Genomic DNA, 25939 nt, shown 5'->3' on the forward strand with positions numbered 1-25939 from the left:
CTCTCCACCATGGTACTGGGTGTGCTACGGGCATTGGGCGCCCTGCTACCCCTAGTGGTCCTGGGGTGCACGAAGCAGGGCGCCCTGCTGCTCCTGGTGGTCCTGGATTGCGTGGTGCAGGGTGTTGGGGAGGTGCAGTCGGGGTAGTACGTGAAGGAGCCGCACCAGAAGACCTCTTGGGCCTTTTTCTCTTCCTTGGGCAGTCTCTAGCAAAGTGCCCAAGGGTCTTGCAAATCCTGCACTGGTCCTATCTACCTGAAATCTCGACTCTCTCGAAAGAGAGAGTCGTATAGACGCTGAAGCATGATGTGGTCATCTGAGATGTTAGGGTCAGAGACAATGACCCTAACACGAGGCACCCCGTCTGCACTGACTGCCTCTGTTGAGGAAGAAGGCATGCCAGGAAGGGGGGGGATCTCACTGACCACTCCGAATGTGGCTCTGATAGTGGCAAGCAGTCGATGGTAGACCTGAGGAAGACCAGGAAATCTAATGAACAGTGATGTGACTTGCCTGTCCTCCTCAACTAGATCAAAGCCCAAGGTGTAGGATAATAGAAAGATCCTCCTCGAACCCAAAGCCAGGGGATTAGCTTTGAGAACAAGGGTTGTGGACTCGTGGGAGTCGAAAACCACTTGGAAGAATCCACGTCCCAGAAGCTCGGATGATCATCTATTCTACATGGAATATTTCACACGAGAACATGTACAAGACTATGATAATTCTCACCATTTTCTGTTATGTGGGGCGAGATCTCTTGGTAATGCCGCCAGCATCCAGTCTCTAGCCTGTGATCTGGAAGGGTGTGACCCAAAGATGGGGGCGAAAAGTGATGTGAAGCCCTCTAATTCCACATCTTTCTTGAGCTGCTTCAACTCGTCTTCTGAAAAATGATTGTTCTCGCGGCCGGTGGAAGTGGACAGAGATTGGCTGAATGGGGATCCATTCGCCAATCGATGTGAAAAGGCCGATTCCAACACTGAAAAAAGCTCCGTCCGTGAAACTACTACCCAGGACGCCCTAGAACACGAGCGCAGGAAGGAGAAAGAGAGGGTAGGAGAGAGGGGAAGGGAAGGAGAGGAAAGACTGAGGGGGGGAGACGGAGGTAGGCTGAAGGGGGAGGCATAGGGGAGCTGAGCTAGGAAGGAAGGGGGCGGGGAGGGAGAGGGTGGTCAGGGAAGGAAGGGGGCGGGAAGGGCAGTGGAGGGGGGAAGAGGGAGGGTGAGGGAGGAGGAAGGAGAGAGGGAGGGTGAGGGAGGAGGGAGAGGGGGCTGGCGAGAGGGGAGGGAGAGGAGGAGCAGCGAGGGGGGGGAGAGGCGGGCAGCGAGGGTGAGGGAGAGGGAGAGGGGGCTGGCTGAGAGAGGGAGAGGGGAGGGCAGTAGCTGACGGGGAGAGGAGCAACTCCATTGCCTTTGTTTGGGTGACTTTTTGATATAACTATTTTGGTGTTTCATGTGAACACATGTCACATATCTACACATTTTGTATTTCTAGAATGTTCTAGAAAGTTCTAGAAATTCCCGAGAATGTTTTCAAATCCTTCGTTCACTACGCACTCCCCATGTGACACATCAAGGGAGGGAAATATTTAGATGATGTGTCACATGTAACCCCAAAGGGGGGAATGTTAGAAATAACTATTTTGGTGTTCCATGTGAACACATATACAAATATTTTTGTATAACGAGAATGTTCTAGAAAGTTCCAAAAGTTTCCAGAATATTTTGGAAGCTTCCACAAAGTTTCTAGAACCTTACAAAGATATTTTCAATGTAATATCAAGATATTTGTATGTAGAATTTTCCAGCACTTGTAAAGATATCTTGTACAATATAGATCTATCTACTTGTAACATCTCTCCCTAATAAGGACCCCCAGTTGGTGAAAAATGCTATTAGAGCATGAGAGATGGGGGGAAGGGAGTGATAAAAGGGGGGAGGGATAATTTGCCATGTGTGCCTTCTGGACTTCCACCCTCCATCCTCATCACACTTCACCTCTTGCATCCTCATCGCGCTTGGCCTTGCTCAACGCATCCCCTGTGGCCCCGTCCTCACCACTCCTACTGGCAGATCTCTCTCGGTCATTAGAAATAGGAAGGGGGAGGAAGGAGAGACGCCACGAGCAGGGAGGAAAGAAAGAGGGAGCAGAGAACATGACAATTTACATGTCGCCAAACATGACAATTTTCTTTTCAACAAACATGACAATGGCTATATATAAGTTCACTCCCGCCCCTCTCAGCCTCCCGCTTGCTCAGCTCAGCCTCCCCCTCGCTCAGCTGCCTTGCTCGCTCAGCCTTCCCCTCGCTCAGCTGCTCAGCCTGTCAGCTCTCCCGTAGCCTCTCCTCCGCTCCCACCCGCTGGCCTTTCCGCCCCCTCCCGTAGCCTCTCCGCCCCCTCCCGTAGCCTCTCCGCTGCCCTCTCTCCCGCTAGCCTCTCCGCTCCCTCCCGCTAGCCTCTCCGCCCCTTCCCGTAGCCTCTCCGCTCCCTCCCGTAGGCCTCTCCCGTAGCCTCTCTGCTCCGCCCTGTCCCTCCACCTCTTTGCCCTGCCCCTCGCCTCTCCGCTCTGCCTCTCCACCCTGCCTCCCCCACAATGAATGGCAATGGGGGATGAGGATAGGGGACTAGGCGGGAGACCCTTTGGTCCAAATTTACATACGCGAGGAGATGGGGAAGGGGAACGGTGACAAGGGGAAACAAAAAGCAACTCAGTCTGGAGGACTTCAACAAAGGCAGCAACCGGAGTGGTGTGACAGTGGACAGCACCGAGGCCCAGAAGAAAGGGGCACACCCGAAGCCCATGCCGCTCACCATATCCTCGACCTCTATGGTTACCACCACTATTTCACCACCATCATTCGCCTCATCATCTACGCCACCTCTCTCCTCCCCCTCTCCTACATCATCATCACAGGTCTCCTCTCCAGTAGCCTCACCACTAGCCCCACCGTCCACGGCTCCACAATACTTTTCCCTCGTATCACCTTTACCTCTCAGTCAACCACACTTCATCACCTCGTCCGGCCTCGCTACTCCTACATACCACTCCCCCGCCCAGATTACGCTGTCCCCACACAACCTCAGTAGCCCACCTTCATTCCAACCCCTCTCGAGATCCAGTCCCCACCTGGACCAGGAATTCTTAGGCCCCCACCAAATGCTTGGGATCTTAGGCTCCCACCAGACGCTTGGGACTCCCCTATTGGCTGAGATACACAACATCCGGGCCCGTCAGGCAGAGCTGACACATTACACTCAAGAATAGGCCCGATACACCCAGGAGCAGGCCCGCATTATACACGAGCACGACACCCTTATCCAGGGGCTCAGACACGACATCACATAGCTTCGAGAGGAGCTCGGGACCCTGAGAGCAGCGCCTGGAGGGACCTCAGTCATAGAGATGGAGACACAAATAGCCACGATACAGTCAGCTATAAAAGAGACGACTAGGGTGGATGTGGCGAAACAGGAGCCTCACACTCTGATTGTCACTATCTATTGTAGTAGGTGCTGATGTAGACAGCTGGAGATCCTGCAATAATCGGCGAAGTCAGATTGCCTCCACAGTATCTGTAAAAATGGCCATGTATTCTACTTCACATGTAGAATGGCAATGGTGGGTTGTTTCTTACTTAGCCGAGAATTGCAGGAGTGGCCAAAAAAGAAACAATTGCCACTAGTAGACTGACGTGTATCAAGCATTGTAGGCATGCAACTCAAGGGGGATGCCTTGCGGATTGAAGAGCCGATAGTTGATGGTGCCCTTGAGATAGCGGGATATTCTTTTGACGGCCTTCCAATTATGTGTTCATGGAGTTTGCATAACAATGCCATGCTTGTCTTGTATGAACTGAATCCCCAAATACAAATTTAGCATGCCCAAATCTCTCATGTCAAATTCAGCCTTGAACTCTGCAATTATTTCCTCATTTGACCCTGTGAGCCGCATGTCATCTACATAAAGAATGATGACTAGAATATCCCCCCCCATCCTTCTTGATGTAGAAGGTGCTTTTAGTGGGACTATTGTGTAGCCCCTTGCTTGCCAGGAAGGCATCAATCTTTGCATACCATGCATGTGGGGCTTGTTTCAGCCCATTTGCTTTATTCAGCTTGAAAACTTGAGGTGCATTGCCCGAGATTTCAAAGCCAGGAGGTTGTTTGACATAAACCTCTTCCTGCAAGTCCCCGTTAAGGAAAGCTATGCAACACATCCAAAGACATGAAAAATGATCCACTGAAGGCTTTCTCCCATGCCAAGCCTCATAGGCAGTGATTGTCTTCAAAGCCTTAGTGGAAGCCCAATTCAAAACATATTTAGCAGACATGAGCCCTTCGAGGCAAAATCTGTGAGGCAACTTCTTGCTAGTGCATGGATCTATCCATCTCCATGTGAGTTCTATTTTTTCGCTCAACTTTGCCATTCATAAACCTCACTGTAAGCTGATGTGTGATGCCTTTTCTCTTCAAAAATGCCTCAAATTCATGAGACATATACTCCCCCCCTTGAGTCCTGTCTGCACCTTGAGTCCTGTCTCATTATCCTTTTTAAAGGGAAATCTATGCATCTTACCGAGGATGCATCCTTCACAGGCATGAGGAGGAGGTGACTCCCAAGAAGGCAATGCATGAACCATAGCATGCTTCTAAAGTGTCATCAAGCTACCGTAGCTCATGTGTCCATATTTGGCATGCCATAACTCCGCATTCTGCAAGGCAACAGTGGGAGTGTTTACTGCAAGTGCAAGATCGGATCTTTTCTCATAAACATCAATCTAAAAAAGACCCCGATACAAAGTGCCAGACTGCACACTTAGCATCATCAAAGATGACTTGAAATCGTCCTCGATTGAGCGAGGACACTGAAAGTAAATTCTTCTTGATACCAGGCACACAAAGAACATCAGAAATTCTGAAATCTATGCCATCCGTGGAGGTAAGTATAATGTCACCCACTCCACACAGTGAATAACAATAATTGTTTGCACAAGTCACCCTCTTTCCAGCGGGCCGTGCATGCAGAGATGCAAAAAGACTCTTCCTGGAAGTGATGTGCTTGGATGCACCACTATCAAAATACCATGTGTTCAATGTCTCATTGACACTGAAAGTGCATGCATCCTTTGAAGGGTCATAGCTGCAAGTCAGGAAAGCATAAGAGTCATCCTCAAGAGTGGCTGTAGTATCTAGACCAGCCACTTGAAAATCTGAAATGCAAGACAAAAAGGCATAATCCTCTTCCACAAAGTTGGCTGTAACATCTACTCCTTCATGTGCACTAGGGGCGGATGCATCTGAGACAACCATTCTCAAAGGCAATAACTCCATGAGGCAAGCTCCTGCGAGCTTCCCCTCCCCCTCCGTACCTCTACCTCCCCCTAGCCCCTCCTTGCCTCGGCCCTCTCCCGCCCCAACCCCTCCGCCCTCACCTCCCCTCACCCGCCGCTGCCAGCGCGCCCTCCCTCGCCACACCCGCCCCACCTCCGCCTCACCCCTACCCTCCGTCCTCACCCCCCCCCTCGCACCTCCGTCTCTCCCCCCCCTCACCGCAGCCCCCCCGCCCTCACCCCTCACTCCCCGCCTCACCCCCGCCTCGCTCCGCCCCCCCTCGCCACACTCCACCCTCGCCCCCGCTACCGCTCCGCTCACCCCCGCCCCGCTACCCCTTCCGCTCCACCCCGCTACCCCTTCGCGCCACCCCGCCCCTCTACCGCTCCGCTCACCCCCCGCCTCTCATTCCGCCCCCTCACCCCTCGCCTTCCGCCCTCGCCCCCTCTCGCCTCTCCGCCCTTCCGTTCCACCCCCGCCTTCCCCTCCCGCCTTCGCCCCCGCCCCCCCGCCCATTCGCTCCACCCCGCCCCTCCGTCCCACCCTTCCCCCCGCCCCCCGTCCGTCCTCTCGCCCCACTCCGCCTCTCCCCCGCCCCCGCTTCCGCTCCCGCCTCCCCACCTCACCCGTTCCCCGCCTCCACTCCTTCACCACGCGCCACCTCCATTCCCGCCACACCCAGGCTCCACCCTCCCGCTTCCACCCCCCCCTTTTTTGGGTGGCAGCCTCTTCCTCATCGGAAGCCTCGCAGTTTGTCTTGGCGGTATGGCGGCTCCCTGCCCGGAACCGGAGGCCCAGACGGTCCCTCCCTCTCCAGATGCCTACCGCGTCATCCTGACAGAGCAACAATCATCTCGGGTTCAGGAGGTTGCCAATGACTTTGCCCTTACCTCTATCTATGGCAGAGTCATTGGACATTCCCCTTCCAGATCAGCCATCAGGGACTGGCTCCAGTCCACTCTCATGCTAGAGGACGGCCATATTGAGGAGGTGGCCCTTATGGGAAGGGGCATCTTCTGGCTTAAACTCTCCAATGCGAAAGCTGCGAGCAACCTGATTGTTGGCTCCCCCACGTCAGTGGATGGAAAGATTATCATGATAGTCCCGTGGTACCGTGGATTCAGCGCAGCAGATTTTGATGCTCGGTTCCGTATACCTTGCCATCCAGTGACGCTAGTTTTTCCTAATCTTGCTGCTGAGCTGCGGCCGATTGTTAGGGACCTGGGCTCCCACTTTGGCTGGGTTATGCACGATACTTTCGCCGATGCGGTGACTACGGCAGGAGCCCCCCGAGTCCGTGTGGCTGTGGCGGATCCTGCGACTCTCCCGACAGTGATCGAGATCGTGACAGGTGCCGGCAGCATCACCCAGAGCATGGTAGTCACAGGACAGCCAGGACAGTGTCTGAGGTGTCACGGCTTTGGGCACCTGGCGGCTGTTTGCCCACGCTTCGCCAGCTCTTCTCGGCCTCCCCCGCCCCCCCCCTCTCCGCCCCCTCCCCCCCCCTCCGGGCAGCCACGCCAGGAGGAGCAGAGGCAGCCGGAGCCCGGACCAGAGATAGCTGGCGGCTGGACTGAGGTTAGAAGGAAAAGAGGAAAGAACAAGAAGATTTCTGATAAAGGCAAGGAGGCAGAGGTTACCCAACCTGCAGCTGCACCTCAGAGACCCGACAGGCAGACGCCCCAGGGACATGGGAGAGCATCTTCTTCGACGGTAGCCCGCCCTCCACAGCCTCAGGTCCCCCTCTCTTCCTCTCCCCAGCCTCCTCCCATTCAGCCCCAGCCCATCCCCCAACTGCACCCCATATCTCCCGACCCGCAGCTTCATCCCCCTCCTCGTCCTCCTCAGTCTTCTCCCCCTCGTTCTCAGCCCCAGCTCCAGATGCAGCCCCATCCCTCCCCCCCCCCACCTCTTTCAGCTCTCCCGTAGAGCTAGCTGCACCGACGGTTCCTCAGCCGAGGGCAACCCCCGCTCCCCCTCCTCCTTCTCCTCCGCTAGCCGCCCCTGAGGAGTCTGAGCTGCCTATTCCCCAGCCTCCTCCCCCTCCCCCTCCGCTGGCAGGACACCCTGAGTCTACACCACCACCGGAGCAGGCTTCTCCGTCTGCTAGCCCCTCAGTGGCAGACTCTGACGGGCCTCAGCTTCAGGAGAGAGAGCTCCCCCGCGACTTTTACAGATCTGGCCCCTCGGACTACTTGGATGTGGCCGACCTCGGGACCTTCCCTGCTTGCCTCGACATCAGTATCTTCCTGCTCCGCAAAGGGACAAATGGGAAGATAGCCGCCTTGGCCCCTAGGGATGGCCCTAGCTTTGCTTTCACGTTCCTTAGCGACGGCACCGAGACCTGGACGGACGACTCGGTCTGGGAGGCTCTCAGGGAGCAGACGCATGCTCAGGTTTGCTCCTGGATAGGCCCGTCCGGTGGGCAGCTTCTCGAGACTCAGTGGTCCGAGGGTGACGTGCGCCTGCAGTGGCGTTGCGCCACCAAACATTTCAGACTGATTGTGATCCTCAGGCCCCCCCTGTCTTGGCCCCTCCCCCAAGATGTCAGAGCCTGGACTCCTCAGAAACTCCGTGCCTTCTACGGGATGTCCACCTCAGAGATCTCGAGCTGGCTCGAGAAAGCTTTCGTTCATGGTACCAAAGGCCTCTCGCCTTTGTTGAAGGTGTTGAAGGACGGGCAGGACGACCCCGCTTCCCCCTCCAAACCTTCCCATAAGCGCCAGCGCCTCCACTCCGAAATGTCAGCTTCTTCTTCGACTTCGACTGCGAGCAAACAATTGTTCGCAGCCTCCCAGTCCTCACCATGAGCCTACACCTCGTATCCTGGAATGTGAACGGGTTTCACTCTTCTGGCACCCGTGGTCCTAGGAAGCTCATTTTGAGACAGGAACTTCAGCCAGCAGTGATTGGTCGTTTGGATGTACTTCTGCTCCAGGAGCACAAGCTTTCGGCGGCTCACTCCCGTAGATGCGGGAAGATTCTCCCTGGTCGCTCTCACACTTATTGGGAGCCCTCGATCGGCACACTGGGGAGGAGTGGTGGTGTCTGTACTTCCGTGGGAGAGCAGCTAGCCCAGGGAGTTTTCGGTCATGGCACGTTGATACCAGGTCGTGCCCTTAGGGTAGGCCTGGAACTGGAGGGCTCCAGAGTTGGAATCCTCAACATTTATGCTCCCACAGATCTCCGTTGTAGAGCCACCTTCTGGAGGACACTTACAGGGATTCTCCCAGACATGGATTCCTGGATTGTTGGAGGTGACTTCAACAACCTGGAGACCTTGGAGGACCAGCAGGGCAGAGGACCGGAGTTTACAGGTATGTCTCAGGCAGAGCAGTCCGCTTGGGACTCTTTTATCTTTGCGACAAGAGGAAGGGACTGCTGGCGAGACCCGTCCTTTCGGCGTTGGCACGGGAGCTTGGACTTCTCGTGGGGCTTCCACAGGGAAGGAGGCAGACTCCTGGAGAGGCTGGATAGATTTTATGTTAGTGATTGGGCCATCAGCAGAGGCGGTCAGGCCGGTATAGTTCCAGGGACGACACTTTCCGACCATGCGCCTGTGCTCTTATCATTAGATTCGGCAGCTCAGGCCCTTCCCCCCCGCTCATGCCGGATTCCCGACTCCATTTTCTCGAGGGAGGACGTGCGCAGCAGTATTTGCAGTCTTTGGGACAGAGACTGGGGCGAGTGCGCGGATCTGGTTGATTCGGTGGCGCAGGCTTTGCAGGAGTCCAGCCAGATCTGCCAGCTCGCAGCCCTACAGGTTCGACAGGAGTGGTGGGGTAGAGAGAGAGCTCTTCGGAGGGACCTCGCCTCCATTCAGCGACTCCAGCAGGCATCCCCGGGCTCGGAGGAGCTTCGGCGGATCCAGGCCCTTCGAGCCAGAGCCCTTCTTGAGGAGACACTCCAGCGCCGCTCAGAGTTTTCCTATCACGCCTCTCTCTCCTTCTGGGCTCAGAAGGGTGACCGGATGTGCAGGGAGTTCTTCAGGACGCATGGCCAGAGAGCTGCACAGGTGATCAGCTTCGGAGTCTCAGGACAGCGGAGGGACACATCGTTACGGATCCGGGAGAGGTCTTGGGGTTCGCCACCGACTTCTACAGGACCCTTTTACAGCAGGAGCCGCTTGCTCCTCGTACTTGTCGTGCCCGTGAGGAGGTGTGGAGGCACACTCCTTCCTTGGTCCAGCCTAGCATGCAGGCGACGTTGTTGGCACTGTTTACCACGGATGAGATGCTAGAGGCCTTGATGGCCATCGATGGACAGAAGTGCCCAGGTGAGGATGGGCTATCCCGGGCATTCTTCACCTCCTTCTGGGACCAGATCCATCAGCCCCTCCTAGCAGCTCTTCAGAGGATTTTCAGCAGCGGTTATATGCCAGAGAGCCTCTCCTCGGGACTGATTTGCCTCATCCTGAAGGGAGGAGATAGACAGGAGATCCGTCAGTGGCGCCCGATCACTCTCCTTACCACTGCCTACAAAATCCTCGCCAAGATGATCAGCGCCAGAGTTCGGCCTCTACTTCCAGACCTCATTCATGACACTCAGACAGGCTTTGTCCAGGATCGCAGTATCCTCGATAATCTCTTCACCTTTTCAGAGGCGGCGGAGTGGGCTCAGCACAGCGGATCACACCTTGCCATCCTACTTCTCGACTTTGAGAAGGCCTACGATCGAGTGGACTGGTCCTTTCTGGAGGGGACTCTGGAGCGGCTAGGTTTCCCAGCAGGTTGGATTCAGGGTATTTCAGCTTTGTACAGGACAGCTTCTAGCAGAGTCATCATTGGAGGCAGGATGGGTGAGCGTTTTAGCTTGGAGAGATCAGTGCGTCAGGGCTGCCCCCTTGCTCCTTACATGTTTCTCTTCTTCGCCGAGGCTATGACTTACTACCTTCGGGCGAGGTCTACAGGGATCAAGGGTGTTCGCCTTCCCCTCTGGGAGGACACGGAGCTCTTGGACTCGGAGTACGCGGATGACACAGCCCTGTATGTCCAGGACGATGAGTTGATGCTGGAGAGGGTGAGGATGGCCCTGGAGGTCTTCTGTTCGGCTGCTGGTGCGAAAATCAACTGGAACAAATCAGTTGGTTTTCTCACAGACCCCGGGGCGCGTTCTCAGTGGGGAGGTTTTTGAGTTTCAGGTGGATCCCACGGGGACAGACATCTAGATACCTGGGTTTTCAGGTCGGCCTGGACATCATGCCAGCTCAGCAGTTTCTCCCGGTGCTAGATTCCATCCGACGGAAGCTGGCTTTCTGGAGCACTGCTAAGCTTTCCCTTGCAGGTCGTGCCTTGGTAGTCAACCAAGTCCTCCTTGCCACGGCTTGGTATGTGGCTTCCTGTTGGTGTTTCTCGAGATCCAGCGTGGCACAGCTTAGGAGGCTGGTTCGGAACTTCCTTTGGTCCGGGGAGGATGGCCTCAGAGATACCAAAGCCAAGGTTGCTTGGCAGACAGTCATTCTTCCACAGGCTGAGGGAGGCCTGGGGGTCATCGATCCAGAGCTTCAGAGTCAGGCCTTGTTAGGCAAGTTAGTCATCCGCGGTTTGACCCCGGGGGGGCAGACGTGGAAGATGTTACTTCAGCAGGGGGTCGGTTCTTGTGTCCCGCGCCGAGGTGGAGAGTGGCTCCCGTCCCTCAGGTGGATCTTCACTTCCGCCCCGCTCACTCAGCCCCGTTCCCCACTCGTTCGTAGCCTCCTCATGGTTTGGAGGCGGCTCCGCCTCAGTCTCATTCAGTCCCCTCCCCGCTGTCAGGAGGAGATCGATCGCCAACCGCTTATCTGGAATGATCAGGTGAGAGATGCCGAGGGCCTTCAGTTGGGGGAGAGATCACATATCAGGTGGGATGGCTGGATGAGGGGGCCAGCCCGGTCCCTTCGAGTTTGGAGGGACACGTACAGACATTTGGAGACGGCTGATCTCGCAGACGCAGCTCGAGGTGCACGTGGAGCCCAGGCGAGACGCACGGAGATCGACGGCGCGATCCCAGCTGATTGGTTGGTTCCACCTGAGCCTCTGATCCTCATGCCTGGTGACGACCGGTGGCTGGGATAGTTCACCCCCCGTGGCATCCCACTGGTGGTCGCAGGACGTATGGACGACTTCTCTATTTCCTTCTTCGCGGTTATGGGGGATGGACGACTCAGGAGAGAGGCTGCGCTCATCGACCCCCTACTCCCATGGCAGAGGGTTCGGGTCGTAGGCCTTTTGGGGAAGGTCTGGCGTACCGATCCTAGCATTGAGCAGGATCAGATGCAGCTTTGGCGACTCTGGCTCTGGGAGGGGCGGGCCTTGTCAGAGCTTGATTGGAACCCAGGAGAGTGGAGTTGGCCAGAGATTGTGACAGGACAGGGGCCGACCTCCTTCTTTGCCTACAGCACGACTTTGGGCAGGCGAGTTCTTGGGAGGATGCAGAGCCGCCCCCCCACCCAGCAGCCCAGCTGGTATGCACAGGGTATTTCCAGAATCTTTTTGCAGGCCTTCTGGAAGGCCTTGTGGGAGAGCTGGCGGCCGCGGAAGATCTCCTACTTCCTATGGCTTCTTGCCCACAAAGGTCTTCCGGTGGGGAGCTGGTTGCGACAGATAGGCCAGGACGGACGCTGTCAGATCTGCCATGAGGTTGAGGAGTCACCAAAACACTGCCTGTGGAGCTGCACTCGCGCCTAGGAAGTGTGGAGGTGGACTTTCGGGATTCACTCGCGCAGCACCGGAGCTAGGAGTGATCACTTGGGGCGCGTTCTGTTGGTGCAGCACCGCACCTGGTCTACATCACTTATTCGAGGCATGCCAGCAGGACCCCACTTTCCTTATCACACAGGGAACGTGGGGGCCGCTCGAGGGTATCCCGCAGCACCTAGCAGAGGCTGATACAGGAGTTCAGGAGAGGCAGCCAGTCTGGGAGATTATTAGCAGCATCGCAGGGTGGCACATTTGGACCTCGCGTTGCGCGCAGATCCTCGGTGGCACCTCCTTATCGACTGCCCAGATCATGACTGATATTTGGAGCGAGATTATTCATACCCTCAGAGGCCAGTGGGACCAGATTCAGGGAGATTCCCGGTCCGGTCGGGAGAAGCGGGGTCGCTTCCTCCGGGCTTGGGACACACAGGGCCTCTTCTTCGAGCAGACTTCGCAGGGCCTTCGGTGGCGCTACTCACCACCCCCATGGCTGTTCATTCACACTCGCCTTATCCCGCCGTGAGAGAGTGATTTTATTTTGTTACCTTTTAGGGCTGTGTCCGATTTGTGAACGCAGCCCGTCAGCTACAAGCTGACCTTTTGTATCTTGTTCTCGAAGTAATATAATTAGCACTGTTTTTTCGGCAAAAAAAAAAATCTGAGACAACCATGCCCGAATCTTTTTCTTCCTCTTTGCTATTCTCTTCTTGCATTCTCCAATGTAGTGACCCAGTTTCTTGCAATAGTGACAAATACCCTTCCTCTTTGGCTTCTCTGCATCACCTTTAGCCTTGTGAGAGGGCTGTCCAGAATCAGCTTTATGCTGATGTGTAGGCTGATGTGAACGTTGCTTTTGCTGCCCTTTCCCTTTGGGCTTGAATTTTGAGAGCATGGCATGCTCGCCAGCCCGTGTGGCCATGTTCTTCCTGGTTTGCTCTTCCTGCAACAAGAGTCCTACCAACGCGTGTAAAGAGAGATGAAAACTGAGATCCGACTCAAGAAGAGAATTCAGAGTGGTGGTAATCATCTCTGAATCAGGAATGATCTCATCTATATTCAGCAATTGTTCCCTCAAATCCTAAATCTTGGTGAGGTGGGCATTCATGGAATCACCCTCATCCATATGTGCATCACGTGAATCCCACCTTTTATGTTCCTGTGTGGGAGCCACCAAAGCAGCACCTGCTGCACCTAACACTTGTCTTGCACCTTGACCTCTACCCTTGCCTCCACCTTGTTGAGGAGGAGTGATAGGTGCAACCACAGTCTCTGGCATTATCTCATCTCCGTTGACATAATCCCATAGATGTTTGCAAATTAAGATATTGCGAACCATAAAACTCCATAAGGAGTAGTTGGTGCCATCCAACTTATCCTCCTAAGTGAGGACACCAAAAACCTCATTGGGGTTGTTACCTGCCATACAAAACAAAAAATAACAGCAGATCTGACAAGTGAAATCCTTCCGAGGATGAAAGATGCACAACCAATGTCTACAAAAAGTATGCCCAAAATGACAACTTGCTGTCCCAGTCTATCAAAGGCATAAAATGCAACAGAATGCTCTGCAAATGCCCAAAAATTGATCAAATAACACTGCAAAAATTGCCAATGTCTGCAATGTCACTCAAAATGAGTCCAAAACTGCCTGCAACAGTCCCAAACTGTTTGAACATTGCCAAATTGCATCCAAATGCCAAAAGCCCCAATTTCTTCAGGGAAATTGCATCCAAAAGAGGGCAAATTAACTGAAGCCCCAATTATGCAATAATTTGCAGCACAAAACCAAAAGCCCCAAATTTTGGAGTGAAATTGAACTGAAATTGGAGCAAATCCACGAAAAGCCCCAAATTACCTCACAAAGTGGACTGCAAAGCACAAAAATCTGCCCCGAATCTGATTTGCCAAACAAACCTCCTTGCAAAATGTACCTGCAAGAATCCAGAAATTCCCCAAATGTGCCAGCAAAAATAATATGTACGCCAAGGGAATGCACAGAATGCAATGTGCATATACAAACACCACCATCAGGCTGTATGGACAGCAACAGCCTGTTCGGACTGGCAGGTACGAACTGTACGGCAGAGTAGGTACAGAGCGTATGGCAGAGCAGGTACGGACTGGTGAGAGAGTAGGTACGAAACGTACGGCACAGCAAGTACAGAACATGCGGCACTCACAGATTACAGTACTATGGCGCTGACATGGTACGACAATATGGCGTTGTCACGTGTGAGCTAGTTGTAAGACGCTGCAAGTATGGAGTAGCTGATGTACGGACAGATGGCGACAGAGATGCAGGGCGGTACAGTGGCAGTACGACGATGACGGTACGTGCATGTACAGATATCCGTACAATCATACGGACTGTACGGAGGAGCAGGTACAACGACTAGAGCTCCGGGCTGCGTGACCACGTAGGACATGATCCAGTAAGCAAGAGCAGGAGCAGGAGCAGGAGCTTGTGGCTCTTATACCAAATATGAGAAGGAGGAGGCAGACCAGCAGAGAGACGAGCTGTAGAGCAAATGTAGAAGATGCAATAGATAGGATAAGATTCAAAGTGGAGTGGAGGTGGTTTTGTCTAAGTGCCAAAACCACACTAACCCACTAACTGTGGTTAGGAGGGGAAACCTCTAGTGAGGGAAAAGTGCCACTAGCTCACTTATGGATTACATTGGTCACTGCCTAGAGTTGTGGCAATAATTCTAACATAGCTGTCCCACTATTGTCCCATAGTGGGACAGCTATTACTCACAACTAAAAACAGTGAGAAAAAACTTCCAACTGGGCCTAAGGAACGTCCCCAAAGGAATGAGCATCTTGCAGAGACCGAAGCAAAGAAGCTAGAAAGTATGGGAAGACATTCACTGAAGAGTGCTCATACACTCGAATGGTACGAGCACGATATAATAATCAAACAGTCCCAATATCGACACTAGGAAAAGAAATTATCAGGAAGAACACACTTTTTTTTTTTTGGTAAAAGAAATTTTGCATTAAGAAAGCATTTACATTCATAGCTGTCTCAAAGTGGGACAGCTACTACTCATAACCAAATACTGTAAACTAAAAGCAATGAAAGCTGCTCTAGTAAAGCACAACTAGTACAAAAGAACTAAAAACACTCCACAAACACTTCTAGTTGGGCCACCAAAGGATCTCCCATGCAATGTGCATCGTGCAAAGAGCAAAGCAGGGAGGAACGGAAGAAATGATAAACATCCACAACAAAGTGTCCATAGAGCCGAGAAGTACGGGTATGATATAATGACCATAGAGCCCAAGAACAAAACCAACTGAAAAACTAAATGTAGTCAAGGTGGTGCTATATCTCCCAAACAACCAAAACTACTTGCCAAAAGCAATACGAGAAAAACAGGCACAAAAATAAGTCCCCAACCTGGGAAGAAAGTCACGGATAACCGGGCAAGTTCAGTGTAGATGAAGGACTATCTCCCTCGGATGCTAACCATCCAAGAAAGAAGCCACTCGCAAAGCACCAACCAAACACCGCCATAAGCATAGACGACATCTAAACAGAAGCCACAAACCTTCCACCAAGAAAGTGGTTTGTCAAGATGCCAGATAGAAAGACCCCGCTCATGAATCCATAGCTATGGTAGAAGAAGCTAATAAGATTTCCTGGCAATGAGATTTGCCAAGGAGAAAGTAGGATAACCCGTAATGCCTCGATCGAATCTCCAATCCAAAAGAGAAAGATCAGTAAACAAACGGGGAACTGGCCGAGAAGGAAGCAACATGGTAGTGAGAATGCACCAGATAAGCCTGTAATTCATACCCAAAGAGAAACGTGTAGTGAGAATGCAACAAATAAGCCTGTGATTCATACCCAAAGAGAAACGTGTCTTGGCCTATTGAAAGAAAGAGTAAGGCCCCTGTCATCCACCACATCATTCACAGTGGAGATATCCAGTCGATGTAGAAAGTAGGCCTTCCTAGACTTGTTTCATATGTGCGATCTCTTTCTTAAGCTATTTTTCCCGATGGATGACTTGTAATGTTTGGAGTGTTAAGGGAACATAGTAGCATTTGAGCTTACTGCCATTGATCTAAGCATCCATTTCGATGATATCAATGGTTGCAATTTTGCATGACCCTTGTTGTATGATTTCCACAATCTAGTGTGGACCCATAACTCGATATTTCTTAGGGTGGGCAGGCCTACAAAGTGACCCTATTGATTGTTCCCCTTACATTAGGGACCACCAAACCATCCTCCCCCCCTTAACCCATGTTTGACCCTCCTCCCATGTGTACCTCCCCCACATGAGCCCAAATCTTCTTTGAATGAGCTCGTGGGCCCTTTGTGGCGAGTTTTTCTTCTGCCCCTCTTTCTAGGTCCTCTGCCCCCACTATTCTGGTCCTGCCTGCCATTCCCTACATTTTTGAATTTTGAGGTTTCCATCCCTTGCATTTGCCCTCTTGCACTGCTCCCTCTTGCTCTGGCCTCCTAGCCAATGGCAGATCCAAGACCCGGCTCCAATGAATAGAAGAACACACACACACACTTTTTTTTTTGTGAAAATTATATGCTTTAGAGTTAAAAAGTTGGATCAACACACACACACACACTTTTTTTTTTTGTGAAACTTGAGTTGCTTTATATTACAAAATCATCATCCTAGAATAGGCTGATGAGAAATACATCAACAGAAAACCTCAATATAAAACAGATATACATCATGATCTATGCACTTTGTCTGTAAATAGTCATAGAAAGATTGCTACAGAGAGCACCTAAAGAAAGTAAAAATTGAAAACGTGGGATCACCAAAGACTCGATGATTTCTATCCTTCCATAGAGTCCAGAGTGCCCAATATCGAACCCAAACAAAAAACAAATCAAACTCTTTTGTAGCTGGGTGTATCCCCACACACACTTTTTTTTTGTGGGCTTTTATTGCTGTAAGATAATTACATACATAGTTACTTCAAAAACGAAATAGCTACTACTCGACTAAAGATCTCAGTATAAGCTGTATAGACATCCTGATCAATCAAACGCGTCTGAAAACAATCGTAGAATGATTGTGTGTGTATCCCCACACACACACACACATATACACATGTCACACATACATGCATGCATCATACATACATACCCATATTTATATCTATGTCTGCATGTATATATGTATGTATACACACGCGCACACACACATTCAAAAATTCTGGATGCTCCAAAATTGTCCCTATCTGCTGAACTGCATGTATAAAGATATTTAAAGGTCCCCTTCACACACAGACATCCCCTCCCCCCAGACAAAAACACCCGAAATGGGAAAAGGAGGGGGGAGGACCGGAGAGTTGCTTGCTTAGGGTATGTATCCTGGATTACAAATGAACTCCATGTATCCCACTCCAGAAAATTGGGAAAGATGCAATTCGACTTACAATTTGGCACGTAAAAGTTGAAAAGCACGAGTCTTATTCTTCAGTTGACTGCGTTCCTCAGTACAAAAGATCCGTATGCCAGTCGGCTTGTGAAACAAATCTACTGCGGTTTCTACTTTGTTGACATTCTGACCTGAACATCACAATTGTTTGTGCTTCTGTCACTTCACAGACCAGTGAAAAGTCAAAGAAAAAGATGTCTAAGTACATTAACCTTGGAACTGAAACCTATTCATCCAGTTCTAAGAAACCTCTATGACTTCAGCAGACAAAAGTACTCAAAGTAGACACTGGTATTAGTGGATAAAAAAGAGCTAGAAAGAGATGCATCCTGAACAGTACATTTTAAGATACAGTTGGGTTAGACGACGTTTGGTTATCAATCAACCTAAAAGCAGGTATGCATGATTAACTCCCTGTGAAAAGCTTCAGATCTGGAAATCTAATAAGAATGAGGCAGATGCCAAAACCCACTGAGGTCATCCACAACATTGCAACCCCCTCCATATTGGATTTGCAGGTTAAGCCCTCTGGCAGTGGCCATCTCTCCATTCCCCATTCTAGATAACCAAACCATCCACCTGCAAAATAGACATTCCACAACTTGTAAATTGTAACACCTACCGAACTGTCCACAATGTGTCACTCTGTATTAATGTCCCTTGGCTGTATTATGATAGAGTCCTCAATGAAATCACTCGTATGGGACTGCCTCACTCTTGTACAATGCCTTCCATTAGCCGTGAAAACACTACGATGTCAAGAATTTGAACCTTCAGCAATCTCGCCAGTGTTTTGCATATCGAGATCTCGCCGGTGTGAATTAGCAACTTGCAAGTAGCAAAACACAACAGGGCGACAATTGTACAGTATACCGAATGAGCATAGGGTATTTCTTTCACCTCAACCCCTTAAGCATCCTCTACATGATGATGATTGATATCAGTGTCCTCTAGAAGCTAAATACCGCCTATGGACGAAAAGAATAAGAGATGAATACATGTGCGCAATAGGGGTGTGCAAGTGGTTGGCGATGAACTTAAGGATCGGCATCATCACTGATACAACTTGCTCTAGAAGTTCTTGCCTAGTGGTCATGATTTCAAAAAATGTGCATGCCCATGGCGCACTGTGTCCACTTCTAAGAGGACGATGACAATAGTGTCATTTTCAAACAGGATATGTCAAAATCTATCCCACAACTTCAAGTACAGCGCACATCTAGAGATGGCAAAGTGATCATTCAAGAAAGAGCAGAAAAAGAGGAAGGTGAATTGTGAAGGTGTCGGGCCCATGGGCTGAGTGCACAAAGTGGACTGAAAATGGCAGTATGGAACTGTAATGGCCCCCTTTAGTCGGATCCAGGTGGTTTCTTGGAGACCTACACTGACATGAACATAATTTTCTACACCGAAACACATGAGAGTCTGGAGCGAGGGCTGCCCACTGTGACTGGATACACATGGGAATCGGCTCACAGAAGAGAGCTAAGAAGCGATAGCGAAGTCCGAGGCTCCGATGGAGGGGCTGTCTTTTTCAGATCAATTGAGACCACTCATATCTATGGTTCGAAGAGAGGAGCATGCCCGACACATGTGGATACTAGTTCAAATCCCAGACGCCCAGCCTCTCTTCATTGCAGTGTGCTACTTTCCTCTAGACACGTCATCCTATGCACGAGAGGTCACTACAAATGGACACAACCCATATGAGACAATCCATGATGACACCCTCCTACTAGGGGACTTCAATGCACGGACAGCAAATAGACAGGTGGGCCTACTTGACTTCTCAGATGATGACAGAGACCCACACATAGTCCCAAAACTAGATGCAGCTGAGCTTGGGATAGTAAGGCATTCTGTAGATGCCCCACAAGTCAAAGGATATGGACAACATTTGCTTAAGCTAGGGGCAATCCACGACCTGATCATCTTTAATGGCCTTCACATATGGCCATCTTCTAAGAGACTCACGTGCTGCCCACATGGTGGTGGATCTAGGTGGATCTAGTCAACTAGGCCCACTAAACTTTGTCTCAAGGGCAAACGACTTCGCCATACCCCCCCCCCCCCCCTTGGACCTGACTACTCATACTTGGCCTTCCATATCTCCACCACCATGCCAACCCCAGAGAGAGCTCCCCCCATGCCCAAGGAGTCCACTGCCACCCAAGGAGAGCTCCCCCAGGGAATCCACTACTATAGAGGCTCAAGGGCAGCGACGAGTACTAGGACACACAGGATTCCGGAGACATCACTCTACACTAGACCACATCTTCACTCTGAGGACTATCATTGAGGAGGCGAGGTCTGGACACCAGAAAGTCTACACATGCTTTGTACACTTTCGGAAGGCCTTTGACACTGTCCCACGATCCCGCATGATCAAGAGGTTACAACAAACTGCCAATCCCAAAGACACTGATATAGGGGTGATGAGCCTATATGAGTGAGTCAAAGGCAGAGTTCGTGACCCAGGTGGCCTATCGGATTGGGTCGAGAGTACGATCGGAGTAAAGCATGTTGGTAAATAGCTAGAGATATCTAGATTCGCCCTCATGGGAATTAGATCGTTGCTGGTAGGACAAATCTAATTGGCCCATGCAAGTCTAGAGAGTTCTATTGGGCAAGGTCTCTCATGGGATACACTTGGCACCTGAAGACTACGTGGTGGTGCATGGCGCGGTGTGGCGGTTCTTTGGCTCCTACTTCTACGTATGACCTGTGACAATGGAGCTCTTCTTTGCCGACCTGAAGGACCGTGAGCAGTCGACCATGAGCGCATGAAGGATTTAAGCTAGGCCTCCATGGCTAGTTAGAGACAAAGACAAACCATCCTCTCAGCTGCGTTGATTAGTTGAACGACGCTAGGGTCGTTGGTTGAATCTTTCTCTATGTTTTCTTTGATGTATTACCTGCAACAAGGTCAGTAGACATGAGCAGTGAGTCGTTGGTTAGTGTTATGTAGTAGTTTGCTGAGTTCATATCATATGGGAGAGAAAGATTGTTATATCTTTGTCATTTTAGGTGGAAGAGTGAGCTTTGTGCGTGCGCATACTCTATTTACCTTCAGTGGTATCAGATCCATCGATCTAAGAGACCAGTGAGGTTGTGGAAAACCTAGATGTCAAAATATTCGAGCTTGAAAGTACTAACAGCTCCGAAGAACGTGAAGAGACCAAGAACTAGAAGGGCTTTGAGGGTTCGGTCTTCACTAGATTTACTTGCAGAGGCATGTTTCCTGGCACGTCTGAATCCATACCGATTTTAGAGAGTTTGTGAACATGGTGTCATCCAAGAAAGATAAAGAAGGAGCTATCCTCATCACCTTCAACGGCAAGAATTTTCCATCCTGGCAGTTGGCCACTCGATTGTTGCTTATGCGAAAAGGATTGTGGAGCGTTGTCTCAGGCACAGAGAAGAAGCCGAAGGAGAGAGCTCATGATGTAGAGAAGGTACCAGCACGGGAGGCCAAAGATGAGAAGGCTTTGGGCTATTTAGGCCGAGCTCTTGTGAAGACGACTGCTGCTGACAATTGGAAGATGCTAGAGACTCTCTTCGATGTGCGCATGAAGCACTCAAAGCCCAATTTGAAACAGGATCTATTCGATCTCCAAATGGAAGAGTCAGAGACACTTGGGGTGTTTTTAAACCGCATGCAAGCTCATCTGAGGCAGCTGAGTGATGTTGATGCGCGAGTCGAGGATCAAGATAAGAAGGCTATCCTGCTTAGAAGCTTACCTATGGAACAGTTTGGTGATATAGTTAGAATTTTGCGCCTTGACAATTATCTAGAGTTCCTAGACTGTGTGGGGATCCTCTTAAGGGAGGAAAAACGTCATTGTTTAACCATCTATGATTCTAGAGCTTATTTGGTCAATGACAAGAAGAAGCAAACTACTCGTGACACTCGAAAATACTCCTACTGTCGCAAAGATGGTCATATAGAGAAGTTCTTCTATGCAAAGAAACGAGATGAGGTTCTAAAGACACAGAATAGTAAAGACAAAGCATTGACAATCGATAGCAAGGTGGAAGCGAATTTTCTCAGTGATCAAGATTGGGCTTTCTAGGTTAAAAGGGCAGTGATAATCATGTTCGTCGTAAGCAATTGTTTTTTGTTGCAAGCAACGGATGGATTTGTTCTTTGTGGACATCCATGGTTGCTGGTTGATGAGCTCTTTGTGAGCACTGATAGTTTGTTAGTGATGCCCTTTGTGGGCTGGTATACTGGTTCTTTGCAAGCGAGGAATCCTTTGTGGATACTCTAGGTTTCGTGGCTCTCCATGAGCATTTGGTTGATTGTCAGTAGTTCATGATAGTCTCTTTGTACAGGCAACAAGCCCAGTAGGGATGAGCCTATTCTTCTTCTTATCTCCCATTTTGATCGAGGGAGGGTCTGTTGGTAATTAGCTAGAGATATCTAGATTCGCCCTCATGGGAATTAGATCATTGCAAGTAGGACAAATCTGATTGGCCCATGCAAGTCTGGAGAGTTCTATTGGGCAAGGTCTCTCATGGGAGACACTTGGTAACTGAAGACTACGTGGTGGTGCATGGCGCGGTGTGGCAGTTCTCTGGCTCCTACTTCTACGTATGACCTGTGACTATGGAGCTCTTCTTTGCCGACCTGAAGGACCGTGAGCAGCTCATGAGAGTCGACCATGAGCACACGAAGGATTTAAGCAAGGCCTCCACGGCTAGTTAGACATAGAGACGAACCGTCCTCTTAGTTGGGTTGATTAGTTGAAGGCTAGGGTCGTTAGTCGAGTCTTTCTCTGTGTTTTCTTTTATGTATTACCTGCAAGAAGGTCAGTAGACATGAGCAGTGAGTCGTTGGTTAGTGTTATGTAATAGTTTACTATGTTCATATCATATGTGAGAGAAAGATTATTATATCTTTGTCATTTTATGTGGAAGAGTGAGTGAGCTTTGTGTGTGCGCATACTCTATTTACCTTCAACGCAGGGTTGCCCTCTCTCACCGACTCTCTTCGGATTGTACGTTGATGAGATCACCCCTCTCATAGACCACCTAGGAGGCAAAGGATCACTATTGGCTGATCTCATGATACACATATTGCTAACCGCAGATGACATAGTCCTTTTATCTTATCCTCAGCGGACGGCGGGCTGCAGAGACACTTGGAGGCCCTAGAGGTGTTTTGTAGAGAGAGAGACATGACAGTCAACCTTGGGAAGACCAAGGTTATGGTCTTCAACACCTCACGTGCAGTAATCTGACGACTCGGTTTCACTTAACAAGCCGAGCCAGTGGAGATAGTGCAATCCTACACGTATTTGGGAGCAGTCTTCACAGGACCCCTTTTCACTATGACACATGCAGCCCAGGCACGACCCACATGGGGACGGGGTGCTCTGGCCCGATTGGAGAGATAATGTTTCCAAGCACACTTTTGGGATCCATCGACAAAATGTTGGCTTTTTGATACGCTAGTGTGGCCGACTGCCATGTATGCAGCACCCTTCTGGGGATGTGATCTACCGATAGCAACGTGGAAGAGATTTGAGCGGCTACAGATGACCATGGGATCTAGGATGATTCGGAGCAAGCCCTCAGTCCCGCATGAGATAGTACAGACATAGTTCGCCATGACACCACTATTGATTGATGCCATCTTTGAGACAGTGACTTTCATCCATAGAGTATGGGACTTACCTCATTGGAGACTACCAAGGCTGGCTTTGGAGTAATCCACGCGACTACCTGAGGGTGGTGCGGACACATGGTATGCACGTATATCCACATGGTTTGCCAGACACGGGATTCAAATGGACAAGCTCCCCCCATTTCAATATAGTTTGGACGCACCCCGTGAGTCGATCCCGCAAGATGAGATTAACCATATCATACGCTAGATCTTCTCCATCTCCACGCGTCTCGGGCTTGGGGGGGAGATCAAGAGCGATTGATGCCATCTTTGAGACAGTGACTTTCATCCATAGAGTCTGGGACTTACCTCATTGGAGACTACCAAGGTTGGCTCTCAAGTCATCCACGCGACTAGCTGAGGGTGGTTCATACACATGGCATGCACGTATATCCACATGGTTTGCCAGACACGAGATTCAATGGACAAGCTCCCCCCGTTTCAGTATAGTTTGGACGCACCCCGTGAGTCGATCCCGCAAGATGAGATTAACCACATCATATGGTTAGATCTTCTCCATCTCCACGCGTCTCGGGCTTGGGGGGGAGATCACGAGCTCCCCACCAAGACACAATTCTACCGGATCATAACTTGAATGTCTCAGAGGAAAAATGATCATCATACCCCTATATCTCGAGGACAGAAGAGTCTCACATGCATTGAGGATCGCCATTGGGCAGATGCGGGTCTTGAGACAGGGAGAGCAGCATGTATACCTAGAGAGCAGTGGACCTGAAACTTTGCACACTAGGAGAGGTTGAGACAGAGGAACACTTTCTTTGCACCTGCCCAGCATACTACGAGATCCGGGAGCAATACCACTGCCTCTATCAAGATGGGAGTGGCTTCGGCCCACTATAACGATGGATCCACTTCCATGACCAAGTCTGTATTGGGCTCTATCTGCTTGAGATGCACCGACACAAGGAGACCCTTCTACGACAGATCAAAGAGCAACAGGAGGCGATCACACCATAGGATGCAGAGAGTGACCACACACAACAGCACGCCACGGATTTCTATGCATTCGAGTCAGCTCCAGGACACAGTGGGGTGGAGGAGGAGCAGCTAGCTGCTATGCGGGCAGTCTGGATCACCAAGAGAGGATTGCAGAGGCCATCCACGACACGGAGAGCACCCAAAGCACACTCGATTGAGGTTCGCAGCTTTCCTCAGAGGAGACTGCCAGAGATGAGGGGTCACACTGAACAAAGCCCAACGGATTCACAGATAGAGGAGACCACGTCCCCCTCCGACACCACAGCATGAGACAGTCAGACAAACTCAGATTCGAGACATTTCGCCACTCATAGATGAGCCACCACAGTGCCGGGTTTCAGTTTTTGAGTTTCCAGTTTCCAGTTCCCAGCCTGCCATTTTTTGTACTTGAATTTGCCTTGAGCCATTGAGCTCTTTTTATTTCAGCACAGTACTCAACAAAGGGTCTTAGCACGCCCTTTGCCTCATCCCCTTGTGGCCTGTATGAGCTTTTCCCCTTTGGTATCACCTTGTCCCATAGGCCCGCTAGGCCTCCCATGGACGTTAATATTTCTTTCTTTCTTTCTTTTCTCTCTCTATACAACCTTCTGGTCGCAAAGTAGGCACATCTGCTCTTCTAGATGTAGTTAGACGTAGTCCTCCGCATGCTATTGCCTTTGCACCTCTAGTGGTGGGATCCCATCCAAATGGACACAACTACTCTCTATGTTTGTTGAAGGGCGCATTCCCATAGTTAGGGATGGATCCTGAAACCTTTGGTTCCATGCATTTTTTAAATATGTTTCTTCCGAATCTTGATCCCATATAGTTGAGCTAATATCGTAGAAGTGTTGAATAGGTACTTTTTAAGATGACAACACCAAATGCCAGCCAATCTGCAATTGTTATGAAAATAATAGTATTGTCACTCTCTTGCCTCAATTCTCCTTACCACGCAGCGATGCCATCTATGATTAAATGGAACATCATACACAAGATATTTAAAAGTCCTCACTGCTTCAACTTGGTTTCCTACATTGGAGAATACAAATTGGTGCTCCTTATGTGCCTTGACAAGCATCACTTTCGCTTCGTCCACACTCACAATGAGGCAATCAAGTACTGCTCAGAACCAGAGCTCCAAGTACATGTGCAAGCTCTATATAACCCAGCTCCCTGATGGCCCTCTGATGTGATGCAAAGAGCTCACGTATCTGTACCTCTCAGTCTGTCTGTCGTAGTGGCGGGTGGCACGCTCTCCTGGATCTCTGTAGCCGCTGGGCTACATCGAGAGTAATGCCTTGTCTATGGCAGCCCTCCTCTGAGGAGGGCAGAGATAGGTGGACCTCAATCGTGCATGCTCTGGTCGCCCCACGTGTCGTGTGTGGTTTCCGTGCCTCTCATCCAGCCACATCCTAGTGACGGGTCTCACTACTGATCCATAGTGCTCTCGTCTCCTCGAGCTCCTCCCCCTCGATCTCATCTGGTGCTGCCTCGCATGCGTAAAAAGGTGACACATGTCTGTGCTCGGTCTAGCTCAGTGTTCTAAGGCATCAACTATAGCTGATCTCTGGCCTGCCACACAAGGGAATCTCTGTGTCTCGGCATCTCAATCAAGCAGAGCTCAATGCAAACATGGTCGGGGAAATGTTGTGAGTGGTCGAGGCCCTCCTAAAAGCAACAATGGTATCGCCCTCGGATCTCATAGTAAGGCTCAATCTACAACTGGTGGGACGAGACCTACTTCCCCCCCTACCTGTAGTTCGACAAACTACCCTCGCAGTGCCTGTTCGACTCCTTAGTCTCTTGACTGCCTCCCCAATTGCCTCCCCAACTACCTTCCAACTCTTTACTATCTTC

General features: G+C 50.7%; 1 protein-coding gene across 4 annotated transcripts in view; it reads right to left on the reverse strand.

The window, feature by feature from the left end:
• Nucleotides 1-25939, reverse strand: part of APG3 (Peptide chain release factor 1) — a 142612-nt gene that overhangs the window by 32453 nt on the left and 84220 nt on the right. For 3 of the 4 annotated variants that reach the window (XR_015541985.1, XM_087383523.1, XM_087383522.1), the window contains exon 11: nt 17429-17561. Coding sequence is in view for 2 of the 4 variants with exons in the window: in XM_087383523.1 (XP_087239649.1) it covers nt 17429-17561 (133 nt within the window). In the remaining 2 variants the exon portion in view is untranslated. Of the gene's footprint in view, nt 1-17428; nt 17562-17770; nt 18010-25939 lie in introns of those variants that run through there. The other variant, XR_015541984.1, reaches the window with a different exon arrangement.

Source organism: Dipteris shenzhenensis, chromosome 13 (assembly GCF_047967505.1).
Source record: "Dipteris shenzhenensis isolate YYH24624 ecotype China chromosome 13, Dip_SZ_1.0, whole genome shotgun sequence".
Taxonomy (NCBI): domain Eukaryota; kingdom Viridiplantae; phylum Streptophyta; class Polypodiopsida; order Gleicheniales; family Dipteridaceae; genus Dipteris; species Dipteris shenzhenensis.